Consider the following 17,232-nt stretch of genomic DNA (forward strand, 5'->3'; position numbering starts at 1 on the left):
CTGCTAGTTTTAGGTCTAAAGTATGTGTAGTATGGTCCTTTTGTTGACATTGCAACAGTCCATCAAGCTCCAGCTAGTTTTAGGTCTAAAGTATGTGTAGTATGTTCCTTTGGTTGACATTGCAACAGTCCATCCAGCTCCAGCTAGTTTTAGGTCTAAAGTATGTGTAGTATGGTCCTTTGGTTGACATTGCAACAGTCCATCAAGCTCCTGCTAGTTTTAGGTCTAAAGTATGTGTAGTATGTTCCTTTGGTTGACATTGCAACAGTCCATCCAGCTCCTGCTAGTTTTAGGTCTAAAGTATGTGTAGTATGGTCCTTTGGTTGACATTGCAACAGTCCATCCAGCTCCAGCTAGTTTTAGGTCTAAAGTATGTGTAGTTTGGTCCTTTTGTTGACATTGCAACAGTCCATCAAGCTCCAGCTAGTTTTAGGTCTAAAGTATGTGTAGTATGGTCCTTTGGTTGACATTGCAACAGTCCATCAAGCTCCAGCTGGTTTTAGGTCTAAAGTATGTGTAGTTTGGTCCTTTTGTTGACATTGCAACAGTCCATCAAGCTCCAGCTAGTTTTAGGTCTAAAGTATGTGTAGTATGGTCCTTTTGTTGACATTGCAACAGTCCATCAAGCTCCTGCTAGTTTTAGGTCTAAAGTATGTGTAGTATGGTCCTTTGGTTGACATTGCAACAGTCCATCCAGCTCCTGCTAGTTTTAGGTCTAAAGTGTGTGTAGTATGGTCCTTTAGTTGACATTGCAACAGTCCATCAAGCTCCTGCTAGTTTTAGGTCTAAAGTATGTGTAGTATGGTCCTTTGGTTGACATTGCAACAGTCCATCAAGCTCCTGCTAGTTTTAGGTCTAAAGTATGTGTAGTATGGTCCTTTGGTTGACATTGCAACAGTCCATCAAGCTCCTGCTAGTTTTAGGTCTAAAGTATGTGTAGTATGGTCCTTTGGTTGACATTGCAACAGTCCATCAAGCTCCTGCTAGTTTTAGGTCTAAAGTATGTGTAGTATGGTCCTTTAGTTGACATTGCAACAGTCCATCAAGCTCCTGCTAGTTTTAGGTCTAAAGTATGTGTAGTATGGTCCTTTGGTTGACATTGCAACAGTCCATCAAGCTCCTGCTAGTTTTAGGTCTAAAGTATGTGTAGTATGGTCCTTTGGTTGACATTGCAACAGTCCATCCAGCTCCTGCTAGTTTTAGGTCTAAAGTATGTGTAGTATGGTCCTTTGGTTGACATTGCAACAGTCCATCAAGCTCCTGCTAGTTTTAGGTCTAAAGTATGTGTAGTATGGTCCTTTGGTTGACATTGCAACAGTCCATCAAGCTCCTGCTAGTTTTAGGTCTAAAGTATGTGTAGTATGGTCCTTTGGTTGACATTGCAACAGTCCATCAAGCTCCTGCTAGTTTTAGGTCTAAAGTATGTGTAGTATGGTCCTTTGGTTGACATTGCAACAGTCCATCCAGCTCCTGCTAGTTTTAGGTCTAAAGTATGTGTAGTATGGTCCTTTGGTTGACATTGCAACAGTCCATCCAGCTCCTGCTAGTTTTAGGTCTAAAGTATGTGTAGTATGGTCCTTTGGTTGACATTGCAACAGTCCATCCAGCTCCTGCTAGTTTTAGGTCTAAAGTATGTGTAGTATGGTCCTTTGGTTGACATTGCAACAGTCCATCAAGCTCCTGCTAGTTTTAGGTCTAAAGTATGTGTAGTATGGTCCTTTGGTTGACATTGCAACAGTCCATCCAGCTCCTGCTAGTTTTAGGTCTAAAGTATGTGTAGTATGGTCCTTTGGTTGACATTGCAACAGTCCATCAAGCTCCTGCTAGTTTTAGGTCTAAAGTTTGTGTAGTATGGTCCTTTGGTTGACATTGCAACAGTCCATCAAGCTCCTGCTAGTTTTAGGTCTAAAGTATGTGTAGTATGGTCCTTTGGTTGACATTGCAACAGTCCATCAAGCTCCTGCTAGTTTTAGGTCTAAAGTATGTGTAGTATGGTCCTTTGGTTGACATTGCAACAGTCCATCAAGCTCCTGCTAGTTTTAGGTCTAAAGTATGTGTAGTATGGTCCTTTGGTTGACATTGCAACAGTCCATCCAGCTCCTGCTAGTTTTAGGTCTAAAGTATGTGTAGTATGGTGGTTTCATCTTACAGATCCACATCTCCTACAATCATGCCCGTGCCATACCCTAACTAAATAAGTCTTTTACTGGTCTATTAATGTAGAGAAATCATAACATCAACAAACCTGAATCCCCCCAAAAAATTTAAATGGAACTTTCCTAGAAACACATCCAGCATACCTCTTGATTCCAGAAATAGTCTTTTTGAGTTGGATTACCTAAGCAACTAATTTAACTTTAGTAAACAAAGAAGAACATGTTAAACATTGTGACTTCAAAATTGTTTATTTGAATTAAAAAAAAACAAACACCATAGCAGTCACATGTCAGGCAAACAGGTTTTTATCATAAATCTGTTTCACTAATTAATTTTTTTTTTTATTCCAATGAATGATTTAAGCAGGCATTTAAAACCATAATTAAGATAATTATGCGAATGCTTGTCACCTTTTAAGAGTATTCTGATCAATCTATATCTAGATTCACATTGTAGACATTGTGATGAGTGCACACCACATAGTAAAAATATCATTAGTAACATAAGATTCCAAGTTTTCAAGACATTACAAAGTAGATGATAGTACAAACATCAAACAACTATTTTAGCCGTATATAATAATTAATATTCATCCTTTTGAATTAATGAATCTATACAAAACTTTAAAAAAATAAAAACTGTCTAGGTTTTTGGGTTTTATGCACAATTAAAAAAAACACAAGTAGATCATCCAGACATGTTATTTCACACCATTCATCAAGTGTGCACACTCTTAAAGTGCACTTTCAAGCTTCATAAAAAAACACATGTATAAATCAGGCTCACACGCTCCTCTATAACTGCTTTGAAACCATTCATCCCTAGCCATGTGATTAAAGTGCTTCCGTATGATAACGGTCTAGTAGTGCGACAACTAGGCTACAACTGACTAGCGCAAGTGAGAACTCTCCAGAACTACGAGAGTGAATGTAAAGGAAAAAAAAAACACTATCAAATAATCTGGTAAAATAACATAAGAGAGAACAGATCATTGTAGGATTAACTACTTTATAAGATCAAGAGTAGGATTAACTAACAAAGTCATAAGATTAACCAAAAGTGAAAGTTACCGGTGTATGATCAACTAGTAGAGGGATTTATAAAATAAATTAATAGAGAACGATGATTAGGTTTATAAAATTAATTAGTAGAAAAAGTAATAATTTTATTATAATGCAGGTAAAAATATTCACATTTTTTAAATTTGCATAGCAACTATAACAAAAAAATCACCATGTTAATCTGTTCTCCTTGATGGTGTTTAGACATGAAGTAAAAAGTACCAGTAATAATTCTCATCAATGCCCTGTAACCCAAGGTTGAATACAGGTCTGGCACAGCTTGACTACGTTTGTTTAACAGAGAAAACACATGAAAGACATTGCATCTTGTTGAGGACACAGATACAAACGTTAAGTGAGGAAAATGTTTCATTTCAGAAACACTAAAGTGCTGGCGACTGAGCTCATGCCTTTAACAAGGTGATGCATCACCATCGCCAGGACATAATTTATTAGCCCGAGCTGATGTGGAACAAGAGATAAGACCAAACATCCCATTTGACTATCCTCAAGAAATTAATGCCTTGTATTAGTGGGATGGTGGGTGGACAGCAGAAAGAGGGTCGGAGGGAATATACTGAGAGACAGGAAGAAAGCGTAGAAAAATGGAGATTTAAAAAAAAGTACCAGTAGTTAAAAATTTCGTTAATGTAACCAAAGGAAAAAGTTGCCGGTATGACTTTCTAGAACAATGGTTTATTTGACTACAGCTAAAACCGATAGAAGTATAACGTGTCCAGCGTTCATAATTGTCATTCAGTTCATTCGTTCTTATTATGAATGCTGATGATGCCCTAAAATAATAATAATAAGCTCCTCGTTTGGAGTCAAGAAAAAAAAAGCACCACTGAGTAAAAATAAAGATCTCATTCACAGAACACTTCTGCCGATACACCCTTTTGTATCTCTTTTTCAAGCCGGGCCATAAGCACACAACAATAAAAAAGAGTTAAACCCATTGCTTAAAAAAAAAAAAACTCCCTTTCCCTTCCTCCAGCGACACCTTCCACCCTAAAAAAAAAAAAATTCTTTTGATGTAAAAGACACAAAGTTACCGCACTTGAAGGACAATGGTTTAAATAAATTATGTAAGTTTTTTTTCGTATTATACAACTAAACCCAGCGCCGGAGATGCTATCTCCTCTTTTCTCCCTTGGACGTTCTCTTCTTCTCTGCTTCTTTTCTCTCCTGTTGCTTCTGTTTCTGGGCTTGTCTGTCCTGCTTGTCCTTCTCCTTCTTCTTCTCTTGATCTTCTTTTGCCTTCTCTCGTTTCTCACGCTCGACTCGCTGCACCTCTTCTTTGTTGACATTTCTGACCAGAACTTTTGTAGAATTAAGGGGAAATAAGCAGAAATACTTTTTTTTCATTAAATTAAATTAGAAATCCTAAAAGAAACGCTTTAGTTTGTTTCATTCAGCTACTGATGAAATTTTGTCAATGAAACAATCTTCATGTTAATGAAATAATCTTTATGTTAATAATCAATCTTTATGTCAGTGAAACAATCTTTATGTCAATGAAACAATCTTTATGTCAATGAAACATTTTTTTTTGTCTTGCTCTCAACAGATCAACCTCAAGCTCATCATCAGACCCACACAACTCATCCTCAGAAGGCTCAACATTGGACAACATTCAGCCTGGGTTTACAAACAACCGATTGCAGGGCCCCCCTTTATCCATGAGCCGAGGCCGCCAGCCAGCCCATGTAACTGACCGTAGGTTCTGTCTCACTCAGCAGCGCCAGCCCCCGCCAAACCTGTACAACCACAGTGGCCATCGCCTTAATTTAAAAAAGTGACTATGACAGCTTCAGGGATAGAAGAGTTGACCAGGAACCGCCTCCCCAAGTAGCTATTAGACGCTGCCAGTCTGTGGAAGAAGGAAACCGGAAACGGTTAACACCTGGACAGCATTTGGTTAATGGAAAAATGGTTCCACACAACAACTATTACCCAAACATTGAGAACATTCGAACTACCTCTGACGGCCAGAATCTGGAGAACAATCTCAAAATGGGCCCCCCTGTCAACAGGGTAAGACCAATTCACAATGGGTCAGTACCTAACACAGAGCAACCTGCGTTTCAGAAAGGCGTTCAAAATTTCCAGAATGAAGCTTACATCCGAAACAAAGGCTGCCAAGCTAGGAAATTTCCCGGAGATGTCTCGGAAGAAGATCTGAGCTGTTCTATTGACACGGATTCAGTTATAAGTGATTCCTCTCCGCAAGAAGTATGTCCGAATAAAGAGCTGAACGGATTCATCACGCATGGCCGAGCCCTGGAGTCCAGCGACAGTGACAAAGATGACTATGCTGAAACTGTTATTTGAAAAAGGATACACCCACCGCCTCTACCCCCATCATTGTCTTTTCATTTCAACTAACCTTTAGCCTAGTCTTAGACATTTACAAATCACTAACAAGCCAGGCAGGCTATTATTGTAAAATGTGTAAATAAAACGTATTGATTAACAGTCCAAATATAACCCATCACAAATTACTTAAGCCTATATACATATTTATTTGATGACTTGGCTTTGCCCTGGTGTAAGTTTCAGCTTACTAATTCATATATCTTACTTTTTTGTGCATCAATGTGAACAAGTAACTAGATTCTATTCCAAATTTCTACTATCTAGTATTCATGGGAAAGGCTTTAATCGTCTTCTTTGAACATTTCTCTGGATTAAGCTCTTCGGGTTTAAACTCTTGATTTCTAAAACATCTAAATGTTTAGAATGTGTAATAATGTGCTCAGACTTTCTGTCTGGTTTCATTGACCATTAACTAAATGGACCAATCATAATGATATCTCTAGTCTTCCTAACATACTCAAATTGCAGCTTATGTGTTTGTAGAATACAAACATTTGTGCCTTGTTCTTATAGATTGATATTATCTCTATTAGCCATAATTTAAAGGTGCCTTGATCATCATGTTGCCAAGGGAAGACAATTTCTTTGTATTTTTTTGTTATTCATTGCAAATACTTGATTGTGTCTTTTATATCTCTCTGAAGCTAAGAAGACAAAGTTATTATCTTTCTTTTAATCATACTCAACAGGGCTTCCAAGGGAGGCAATCTTCTTTTGATGTTTTAATATCTCAGTTTAAAACTTTTTTTTTCCATCAGAATTTTGATGTTCTTGTTTCTAATCTCAGTGCCATTGGTCAAGCTTCCATTAAATGCCTTATATGTCCATTATTATATATCTTTACTGACCAGTAGTGCCAAGCCTGACCTGTAGAGGTGGCTTTTATTTTTTTTTAACCATAATTGAACAATTGAGAATAGTTGTTATAGATCCTATCTTGAGTATGGTTTATTTTACAGGTATGAAGGTACTGCCCTACTTATATAGAGTGTTTGATATACTTTTGTCATTTTCCTAGCACATTTATTTAATAATGCATTTAGTTGCCTTCTTATTTGAAAATATAATTAATTTGTATTTAACAAATTGAACCATTTTCTGAAATCATGATTGTCTTGCGTTAAATTGTATTCACTGTCTAATGAAAAACTAAATGCAAAATTCATATAAATCTTGAGATAATGTTAAAATGTTATATGATGTTATGGGAAGCCAGTAATCAACTTTGATATGGCATAATTATATTTGAAGCCAATATGAATTGGTTTGTTTATTTAATGTCATATGGTATACGTATTGACACAATCAAATTTAATTGAATGTACTTATGTAGACTTGTATTAATGTAAAAAAAAAGCCTTATTATATTAATGTAAAATATGGCAATTCTAAATTGGCTGTCCGGTTGTGTGATAAGCATGCTGAACTGTCATTGTCATATCATTGGCCCAGGCTCATCCACTGCCCACTTCCATCCTCCGTCGTCATGCGGGAGGTTCAGACAAGGGAGTAGTTTATCTTCAACTTTGAAGGAACACCAAAAACAACCAAGAACAAAACTGACTGTCATTTGGATTTAAATTTTAAGTTCTAAACCTGCCTGCTTCCTTTCCTACCATTCTACAAAAGGTCTGTGTTAGAACATAATAAATCTTCATTTTCATGGTGGGAAGCGTGGTCGAGAGGCCAAGTGCACTTGAACTTGGCTTGGCTACCTAGAAGGGGGCTCGAGGTTCGACACCAGACTCGGGCAGAGTTGTGTTTACTGAGCGCCTAAAGGCAGCACGGAAAACTAACTCCTAGATACCCCCTCCCCCCCACTGGTCCACAAATGAGATTGGACCAAAAGCGCTCTGAGCATGCTATAAGCATGAAAGTAGCGCTATATAAAAGCTATAATAATAATTTGTGAAAAAAGTTACGCAACCTATTAACTTAATGCTATTTGTTTACAAGAAAATGTTACTAAATTGGGAATACCATCCAACAAGTTTTTGTACAGTCACTATCAATTCATCCTGGAGTTGTTTTTCTTACTTCAATAAATGATATTTGAACTGGAATTGATGATGGATAACTTACAAGTTACAATTTGTATGCTTACTAAGAAATATTCTGTATCTAAATATCGAGTCAACCCTCGACATTGTGAATGAATGTGAACTTGAATGTATGAAATTTAATTTTGAAAGATTCTGAGCTTGAAGAGATAATGCTGCTCAATTCAACTGACTACAAAATTGACTTCAGAAACTGTGACCTTGTTTCAAACTTCCTCTCCAACCTTATATAAGAACAGATGGAATGAAAGTGAGTTACTAAATAAATGTCATCTTCTGTACCAATGATCAAAAGGAAAAACCTTGCAAAGCTTATTTTCCGTTTATTTATTTCTTTTGACGGCAAGACTTTTGATGGAAAAAGTGAGAAAATACATTTTTCTTTAGTAGCCATAACCAGTAGACCCACCTTTTTTTTTTCATCCCAGCCTGCTTCAGAAACATCTGACCTAATTTAAATTAGCTTAACTTTTGATGTTGTGTATGTCTTTGTTCGCCAGTAGCAATTACAACATGGCGCTGTCATCACTATTACATTTAGAGTAATTGCCCTTTAAGATATTAAATGTTATTGATTTCATTTAATTTTTTAAACACAGAACATATATTTTTAATAGAAATCGTATAAAGAAAATGATTCAATCGTATTAAAATGTGTATACACAAAATGAAATTGAATACTGGCATATGTTATGATGGTTCACAGAGCTCCTTTAGCAAGAAAAATTTTAATATTATATTACCTCCCCTTGATAAAGCAGTTTCAGTTTTCACCCAAACCCCACCATGTCTCTTTTTTTTTTTTTATTACCTCTTACTTGCATTTATGACAAAACCAAATTGTATGCTGACCAACTATTTTTCAGTTGTTATAGGTGTAAAATGCTTTGAGAATGATAAGTCATGTTTCATGCTCGGGTGTCGGAACAAATCTCTGGAAAGTTGTGCTTACTTTTTCAGCTGTATATATCTTCAGCGCCTAACACCCAGTGGCTAACTAACATTTGATTATTACGTTGTATTTGCAATGCTGTTCATGGATTCAATTAGGTCTAGAAAGTCTTGTAGCTGTCTTAACTCTAAGACACTGTTATCTTTTATAGACATGCAGGAACTAAAGTAAAAAAAAAATGTAATTAATTTTTTGTGACTTTGGACTAAAAAAAAATGATCTGGTTATTTAGTTAATAATAAAGTTAATTAGGTATAAATTACTTACCTAAATTATTTTTTTTTCAATACAATGTGATTAGGTTTTGCAGAATAGAATTGAATGGGCCACTGTTTGTTTAAAACTCCTACTAAAAAGCAACTATTTTTAAAAATGTTTCGCTCAACCTTTGTATAATTCTAGAACCACTTTTTGAAAGCAGACAGTGAGCTTCTGAGGTTTACATTCAATTCTATAAGCAAATTGTGTGTATATTAGAAATATTGCGCTAGATATTAAAAACACAGGATTTTTTCTTTTTTTTTTGTAATTAATACATTTGGTGAAGAAATGATTTCACCAGCCTGCATAATACTACAAATAAATCTGTTTAATTCATCTATCAAGTTCTTGTTTGTTTGTTTGTGCAGTATGTTCCTTTGGTTGACATTGCAACAGTCCATCAAGCTCCTGCTAGTTTTAGGTCTAAAGTATGTGTAGTATGGTCATTTGATTGACATTACGATAGTCCATCAAGCTCCTTCCTGATAGTATTAAGTCTAAAGTATGTGCAGTATATTCCTTTGATTGACATTGCAAAAGTCTATCCAGCTCCAGCATACTAAAGTATGTGTACTATGGTCCTTTGGTTGACATTACGACAGTCCATCAAGCTCCTTCCTGCTAGTTTTAGGTCTAAAGTATGTGTAGTATGGTGGTTTGGTTGACAGATAGTTATAGACCATCAATGAAATGATAAGTGTTTCATGACAATCTTACAGATCCACATCTCCTACAATCATGCCAGTGCCATACCATGAGTAACTAAAGAAGTCTTTTACTGGTCTATTATTGTAGAGAAATCAAAACATCAACAAACCTGAATACCCCCCCATAATTTAAATGGAACTTCCCTAGAAACACATCCAGCATACCTCTTGATTCCAGGCAGCGTACCTCTTGATTCCAGAAATAGTCTTTTTGAGTTGGATTACCTAAGCAACTAATTTAACTTTAGTAAACAAAGAAGAACATGTTAAACATTGTGACTTCAAAATTGTTTATTTGAATTAAAAAAAAAAAAACACCATAGCAGTCACATGTCAGGCAAACAGGTTTTTATCATAAATCTGTTTCACTAATTAATTTTTTTTTTTATTCCAATGAATGATTTAAGCTAGCATTTAAAACCATAATTAAGATAATTATGCGAATGCTTGTCACCTTTTAAGAGTATTTTGATCAATCTATATCTAGATTCACATTGTAGACATTGTGATGAGTCGACACCACATAGTAAAAATATCATTAGTAACATAAGATTCCAAGTTTTCAAGACATTACAAAGTAGATGATAGTACAAACATCAAACAACTATTTTAGCCGTAGATAATAATTAATATTCATCCTATTGAATTAATGAATCTATACAAAACTTTAAAAAAATAAAAACTGTCTAGGTTTTTGGGTTTTATGCACAATTAAAAAAAAACACAAGTAGATCATCCAAACATGTTATTTCACACCATTCATCAAGTGTGCACACTCTTAAAGTGCACGTTTCAAGCTTCATAAAAAAAACACATGTATAAATCAGGCTCACACGCTCCTCTATAACTGCTTTGAAACCATTCATCCCTAGCCATGTGATTAAAGTGCTTCCGTATGATAACGGTCTAGTAGTGCGACAACTAGGCTACAACTGACTAGCACAAGTGAGAACTCTCCAGAACTACGAGAGTGAATGTAAAGGAAAAAAAAACACTATCAAATAATCTGGTAAAATAACATAAGAGAGAACAGATCATTGTAGGATTAACTACTTTATAAGATCAAGAGTAGGATTAACTAACAAAGTCATGATTAACCAAAAGTGAAAGTTACCGGTGTATGATTAACTAGTAGAGGGATTTATAAAATAAATTAATAGAGAACGATGATTAGGTTTATAAAATTAATTAGTAGAAAAAGTAATAATTTTATTATAATGCAGGTAAAATATTCACATTTTTTAAATTTGCATAGCAACTATAACAAAAAAAAATCACCATGTTAATCTGTTCTTGATGGTGTTTAGACATGAAGTAAAAAGTACCAGTAATAATTCTCATCAATGCCCTGTAACCCAAGGTTGAATACAGGTCTGGCACAGCTTGACTACGTTTGTTTAACAGAGAAAACACATGAAAGACATTGCATCTTGTTGAGGACACCGATACAATCGATACAATCGTTAAGTGAGGAAAATGTTTCATTTCAAACACACAAAACTCAGTGCTGGCGACTGAACTCATGCCTTTAACAAGGTGATGCATCACCATCGCCAGGACATAATTTATTAGCCTGAGCTGATGTGGAACAGGAGATAAGACCAAACATCCGATTTGACTGTCCTCAAGAAATTAATGCCTTGTATTAGTGGGATGGTGGGTGGACAGCAGAAAGAGGGTCAGAGGGAATATACTGAGAGACAGGAAGAAAGCGTAGAAAAATGGAGATTTAAAAAAAAGTACCAGTAGTTAAAAATTTCGTTAATGTAACCAAAGGAAACGTTGCCGGTATGACTTTCTAGAACAATGGTTCATTTGACTACAACTAAAACTGATAGAAGTATAACGTGTCCAGCGTTCATAATAGTCATTCAGTTCATTCAAACAGCATTTGTTCTTATTATGAATGCTGTTGATGCCCTAAAATAATAATAATTAGCTCCTCTTGTGGAGTCAAAGGGAAAAAAAAAAAAAAAAAGCACCACTGAGTAAAAATAAAGAACTCATTCACAGAACACTTCTGCCGATACATCTTTTTGTATCTCTTTTTCAAGCCGGGCCATAAGCACACAACAATAAAAAAGAGTTAAACCCATTGCTTAAAAAAAACAACAACTCCCTTTCCCCTCCTCCAGCGACACCTTCCACCCTAAAAAAAAAAAAAAATTCTTTTGATGTAAAAGACACAAAGTTACCGCACTTGAAGGACAATGGTTTAAATAAATTATGTAAGTTTTTTTTCGTATTATACAACTAAACCCAGCGCCGGAGATGCTATCTCCTCTTTTCTCCCTTGGACGTTCTCTTCTTCTCTGCTTCTTTTCTCTCCTGTTGCTTCTGTTTCTGGGCTTGTCTGTCCTGCTTGTCCTTCTCCTTCTTCTTCTCTTGATCTTCTTTTGCCTTCTCTCGTTTCTCACGCTCGACTCGCTGCACCTCTTCTTTGTTGACATTTCTGACCAGAACTTTTGTAGAATTAAGGGGAAATAAGCAGAAATACTTTTTTTTTGTCATTCATGACACATGAACTTGGTGATAAAAAGGTACAAAGCAGACTACGAGCACGGTGCCTTGATGACATAGAGGCAGATCTACAACTGCTAAGAGTCCGGGCATGGAGATGTAAAGCCCAAGATAAATTAGAATGGAAAGATGTGCTTATCTTATATATTACAGAGATTACTTCAAAAAAAAGAAGATAATTATGTCCTACACATTTAGTGTGTCAATCTTGTTAATCAATGACTTAAACTCTGGTAAGTCACTGCTTTTCATGGCTGATTTAGGCAACCCATTCCATGCTCCAATGGCACTATCACTAGGGAAGAAAGAGCCACTGTATGAATTTGTTCTAGCATATGAAATAAGTCCTGGTGTGCACCCCAGGAACCTCCATGGTCTGTAGTGCCACTGGGATGGATGAAGTGTAATAAAAAGAAACAAATGTGTTCTCCCACTCCTCAATAGTCACTGACTACAATGAGCTATTACAGAAATAAAATTAAATTAAACATGGTGGCACGAAACACTAAGGAACTGTGCTTTATTTCATTAGCTAATCAAAAAGTTTTGTAGCATGAATTACGAGCCTGCTTCTTCATACTATTGATGTGTAGATAAAGGTATAATTAGGTTCAACCAACTAGTGAGTCTAAGTATATGAAAGAAATAAAACACAGGTCTGTCAGGCTGAATCAGTCACACAAGTGCTTAAAACAAAATGTTGTGGAGACCATGTCATTGGAAGGTAGGAATAGTCTAAAGCCTCTCTAGTTTCTACTTGACAAAGAAAAAGTTAAATTTAAAAAAAAAATTGAAATACAAAAACAGACTAATATAAATTGTGTCTACCACTGTTTAGAGCAGGTAGTGATGTCTTGTTAGAGCCATACAGACATGTCAACAGAGATGTTATGTAGAATGGCTGTCAAATGCCACAGACTTCCCAGCTAGGAGAAACTAACTATGTTATGTAGAATGGCTGTCAAATGCCACAGACTTCCCAGCTAGGAGAAACTAACTATGTTATGTAGAATGGCTGTCAAATGCCACAGACTTCCCAGCTAGGAGAAACTAACTATGTTATGTAGAATGGCTGTCAAATGCCACAGACTTCCCAGCTAGGAGAAACTAACTATGTTATGTAGAATGGCTGTCAAATGCCACAGACTTCCCAGCTAGGAGAAACTAACTATGTTATGTAGAATGGCTGTCAAATGCCACTGACTTCCCAGCTAGGAGAAACTAACTATGTTATGTAGAATTGCTGTCAAATGCCACAGACTTCCCAGCTAGGAGAAACTAACTATGTTATGTAGAATGGCTGTCAAATGCCACAGACTTCCCAGCTAGGAGAAACTAACTATGTTATGTAGAATGGCTGTCAAATGCCACTGACTTCCCAGCTAGGAGAAACTAACTATGTTATGTAGAATTGCTGTCAAATGCCACAGACTTCCCAGCTAGGAGAAACTAACTATGTTATGTAGAATGGCTGTCAAATGCCACAGACTTCCCAGCTAGGAGAAACTAACTATGTTATGTAGAATGGCTGTCAAATGCCACAGACTTCCCAGCTAGGAGAAACTAACTATGTTATGTAGAATGGCTGTCAAATGCCACAGACTTCCCAGCTAGGAGAAACTAACTATGTTATGTAGAATGGCTGTCAAATGCCACAGACTTCCCAGCTAGGAGAAACTAATTATGTTATGTAGAATGGCTGCCAAATGCCACAGACTTCCCAGCTAGGAGAAACTGACTAGTCTAGTTTATGTTCTCAGACTCATGAGATTGGGAATGGTAAGAAACAGTTTGAATGCAGGTATCCAATTTAAATTAATTATCACTTGGTACTGTGGCATTCCCCAAGTTCCATCAATGAAACAAATTGTTACCCTTTCAAAATTAAAAAAAAAAAAAGAATTTAAAAGAGCAATGGTTAGTTGAATTTAGTGGTTAATTTTAAAATCAAACTTGCTAATCGCTAACCCCAAATACAACTTATAGTTTTTTTTTTAAAGCCTAAAGATAAAGTCAGCAGAAACTAACTTGCTAGCACCACCATGTATGTAGGTCTGAAATAGTTCTACCCTTCAATTCAACTAATGTATTTCAAAACTCAAGGATACAGTCAGAAGAATCTAACTTGCCAGCACCACCAGAAGATGATTTGGAAACAGGATGCTCCTCTTCTTCACTTTGATCATCAGGATCTGTTCTAACAAGGTGTTAAGGAAAACCAACTGGCAATTAACAGATCAATCATTTCATTTGAGAGCAAAACATTTTTGTTAACACATGACCTCAATGTTCAACATTGACCTTTGCACCAAAGTTTTTGAAGAACTTCAAGAGCTCAAAGCTCCAGTGAGTGAGAATAAATTAAATTGTTTTCTTTCTAATTAATCCAACTTTTTTACACTACCAATGCTTATCAAACTGGCATTATGTGCAATACATGGTTATTTCTTGTGTCTAAAACTTGTAAGTTATTTGTGCACCATAATGCATTGATCTACATGAAGAGGACATTAATCCTTTTTAACTTTATAAAGTCTGAAGTCATGAGTCTAGAATTTATATCTTTGAGAGAAGAAAATTCTTGTTAAACATTTATTTTTCAAGATTGTCAAAGGAATATCTCTTTAGATCATATTATTTTCAAATAAAACTATTTCTACAAGACTAAAGTTTAACAGGCAACAATAACACAATAGCATCAGTTCTGTATAAGATTCTGATACAGCTTGGTTAGAGCGTTAGTCTCCGAGGTGAAAAGTCTAAAAGGGATAATCTTAGCCTCTTCAGAAAAAAGTTTGACAACACAACCTCGTAATAAGTAATCATATGCATTAACTAGTACTAAATGGGGGGTGTGGTGGGTGAGTTGTAAAGCTCTTGCCTTCCAAACTGAGAGGTCTCAGGTGAAGACTGGGATTTTGAATTTCAAGATTTTTAGGGTGCTCTTGAGTCTACCCAGCTCTAATAGGTACCTGACATCAGTTGGGAAAAAGTGAAGGTGATGGTCACATGACACCCTTGTTAACTGTTGGCCATAGAAACAAAAAAAAAAAACAACTTTACATTATCTGCCCTATAGATCACAATGTCTGAAAGGGTTATACTACTTTTACAACTAGTACTAAATTAACAAAAGGATACTCTTCCCCATCTGAAACTTGACCATACTGGGCCAATATGGCAGCCTTTCTGTCTGCTTCCTCTTTTGTTAGCTTCTTTTCTTGCACTGTAGCGAGAGTCTGTTTTTCAAACATAGCAGATAAACGATCTCCTAAATCTGAAAAAAAAAAAAAAATTTGTTTTGCTTCAGTCTCTACTAGCATCAAATTAGTCAGAAAGTGGAAAGTAAGTCATAAGATAAAGACAGTAGCAGTCATTTCAACATGAGCAACACAAAATATTTCAGACCTGAGGCTGTCAAGATGGACACATTTACACTGTACTATAAATTGTGTCTTTGAAAACGAAACAAATCAATACCTTCTTTGGGAGCAACTATTTTCTTGTCTTTATTTTCTATTTCCCACTGCTGGACAATGGAGGCATACAGCTCAGCAGCCAAGTCAGGATCCTAAAATGAATATAGGCGCACTTTAAACACTTGTCTGTTATGCATTATTTGCAATTATAATTAGTATCTTTACATTTTTGTATAGTAAATAATATGCAGGTCGCAAATGGTTTTTGAGTATTCGTAAGAAACACTGCACTCATTGTTAATCTTTGGAATGGAAGACTTTGCCATTATTCACTAATGACGTAATACTCACAATATAAATGCAAAAAAAAATAAATGATCTTATCAATTTCGGACCTTCCTTTAAAACAGAAAATAATTACACCCTCTGGTGAAAAGGAATATATCACACAATCTTTTGCTCCTATTTAATAAATCTCAGGGCAAGAAAATGATTAATCATTAATGAATTAATCATGAATATTATATCAAATATATAATCAGTCTTTGTTAGTAAAATGATGATAAGAGCAGTCTTTATTTTTCTTTTTCTTATTGTCATAGGAAAAAAAAAAAAAAATTTGTATATAAAAAAAAAAAAAAAAAGCACAGTCGAGTATATCTGCACAAAGTTCATTCAATATTTATATAATTTATAAAATACATGGTAAAATTGAAACCATGCTTAAAACTTTGATTTCAAATGAGTTTGAGACGCATTTAGGTCTGGGTTAGGGTTTGCTGTTACTAGTGTGACAGCTCTTCTTTATTTCTAATATTGTAACTACTGATTACTTTACATAGATTTAGACTCGTGATAGATCTAAAAATAGTGTCTCAGCAATACCGCCCAATGAACACCCTGACTTTATTCTGCATATTGTCATCACACCCTGTCGACACTAAGCTTACACAATTAAAGTTAAGACTTCAGTCAGTGTCTTCAGGTCATTCTCTCATTCATCCCAACTGACAAATTTTTTTACACGTAAACTTAAATAAATAAATATATATATATATATGTCTATATATACACAAATATTCATCTTTTGCAAATATTTTAACTATTCATCTTTTGACAGTTGCTACTATTTACTATAGCTATGGCAGACTATGCCTGCAGGAATGCAGGGCTGAAAACTGAGAATGTTTTTATTAGGACTGAAAGGCTCATGATTAGCTAGATTGAAGATTCTGCTAGAATCTAGATGATAGATTAGTAGAGAGTAGAGATCTAGAGTTCTAGATCTAGATCTAGATGTAATTATTGAAGCCTCAAAGTCCTAAGTCTAAAACTTTAATTATTAAGTTTATTTTAGTTAAATTTAGTTAGATCTAGACTAGATCTAGAATCTACTATCTAGTAGTAGATCTAGATCTACTTATCATATTATGTCTTAATTAATAATTTTTTTTTAATTTTTATTTATATTTATCCTTTAGCAAACTGCAAAGTACATACAACGACACTGGCCAAAAGTTCTTTAATTCCCTCTTCTCTCTCTTCATCATTGGACTCTGTGTCTAGAACTCCTATAATATAACTGACAAAGACATCTGTGTCCAAATCTGAGCTTGCTGACTTAAGCGTTTCTGTCAGCCACACATCAAATGGCTTTACTATGGAAGTCGCCATTTTATTACTCAGCACTATTATTTGGCGAAAAACGAAAGAAAA

General features: G+C 35.4%; 1 protein-coding gene and 1 long non-coding RNA gene across 3 annotated transcripts; both read right to left on the bottom strand.

Annotated features, from left to right (window-relative positions):
• Positions 1–2,386: 2,386 nt before the first annotated feature.
• Positions 2,387–8,164, bottom strand: LOC129923700 (uncharacterized). Of its 2 annotated transcripts, none has more exons than XR_008775707.1 (2): positions 8,067–8,164; positions 2,387–5,091 (listed from the first exon to the last, which is right to left on the bottom strand). It is a non-coding gene; the product is annotated as an uncharacterized LOC129923700 (long non-coding RNA). The 2 variants fall into 2 exon arrangements; XR_008775708.1 differs by having other exon boundaries at positions 2,387–4,540; positions 8,067–8,163.
• Positions 8,165–9,848: 1,684 nt separating this feature from the next.
• On the bottom strand, positions 9,849–17,216 carry LOC106055899 (coiled-coil domain-containing protein 43-like). Its single transcript, XM_013212393.2, has 5 exons — positions 17,017–17,216; positions 15,578–15,668; positions 15,239–15,374; positions 14,206–14,294; positions 9,849–12,039 (listed from the first exon to the last, which is right to left on the bottom strand). Exons 1-5 carry the CDS (start codon positions 17,188–17,190, stop codon positions 11,852–11,854), a joined length of 678 nt encoding a protein of 225 aa, XP_013067847.1. The 5' UTR covers positions 17,191–17,216; the 3' UTR covers positions 9,849–11,851.
• Between the last annotated feature and the right edge of the window lie 16 nt (positions 17,217–17,232).

The sequence above is a fragment of the Biomphalaria glabrata genome, chromosome 17 (genome assembly GCF_947242115.1).
Source record: "Biomphalaria glabrata chromosome 17, xgBioGlab47.1, whole genome shotgun sequence".
NCBI lineage: Eukaryota > Metazoa > Mollusca > Gastropoda > Planorbidae > Biomphalaria > Biomphalaria glabrata.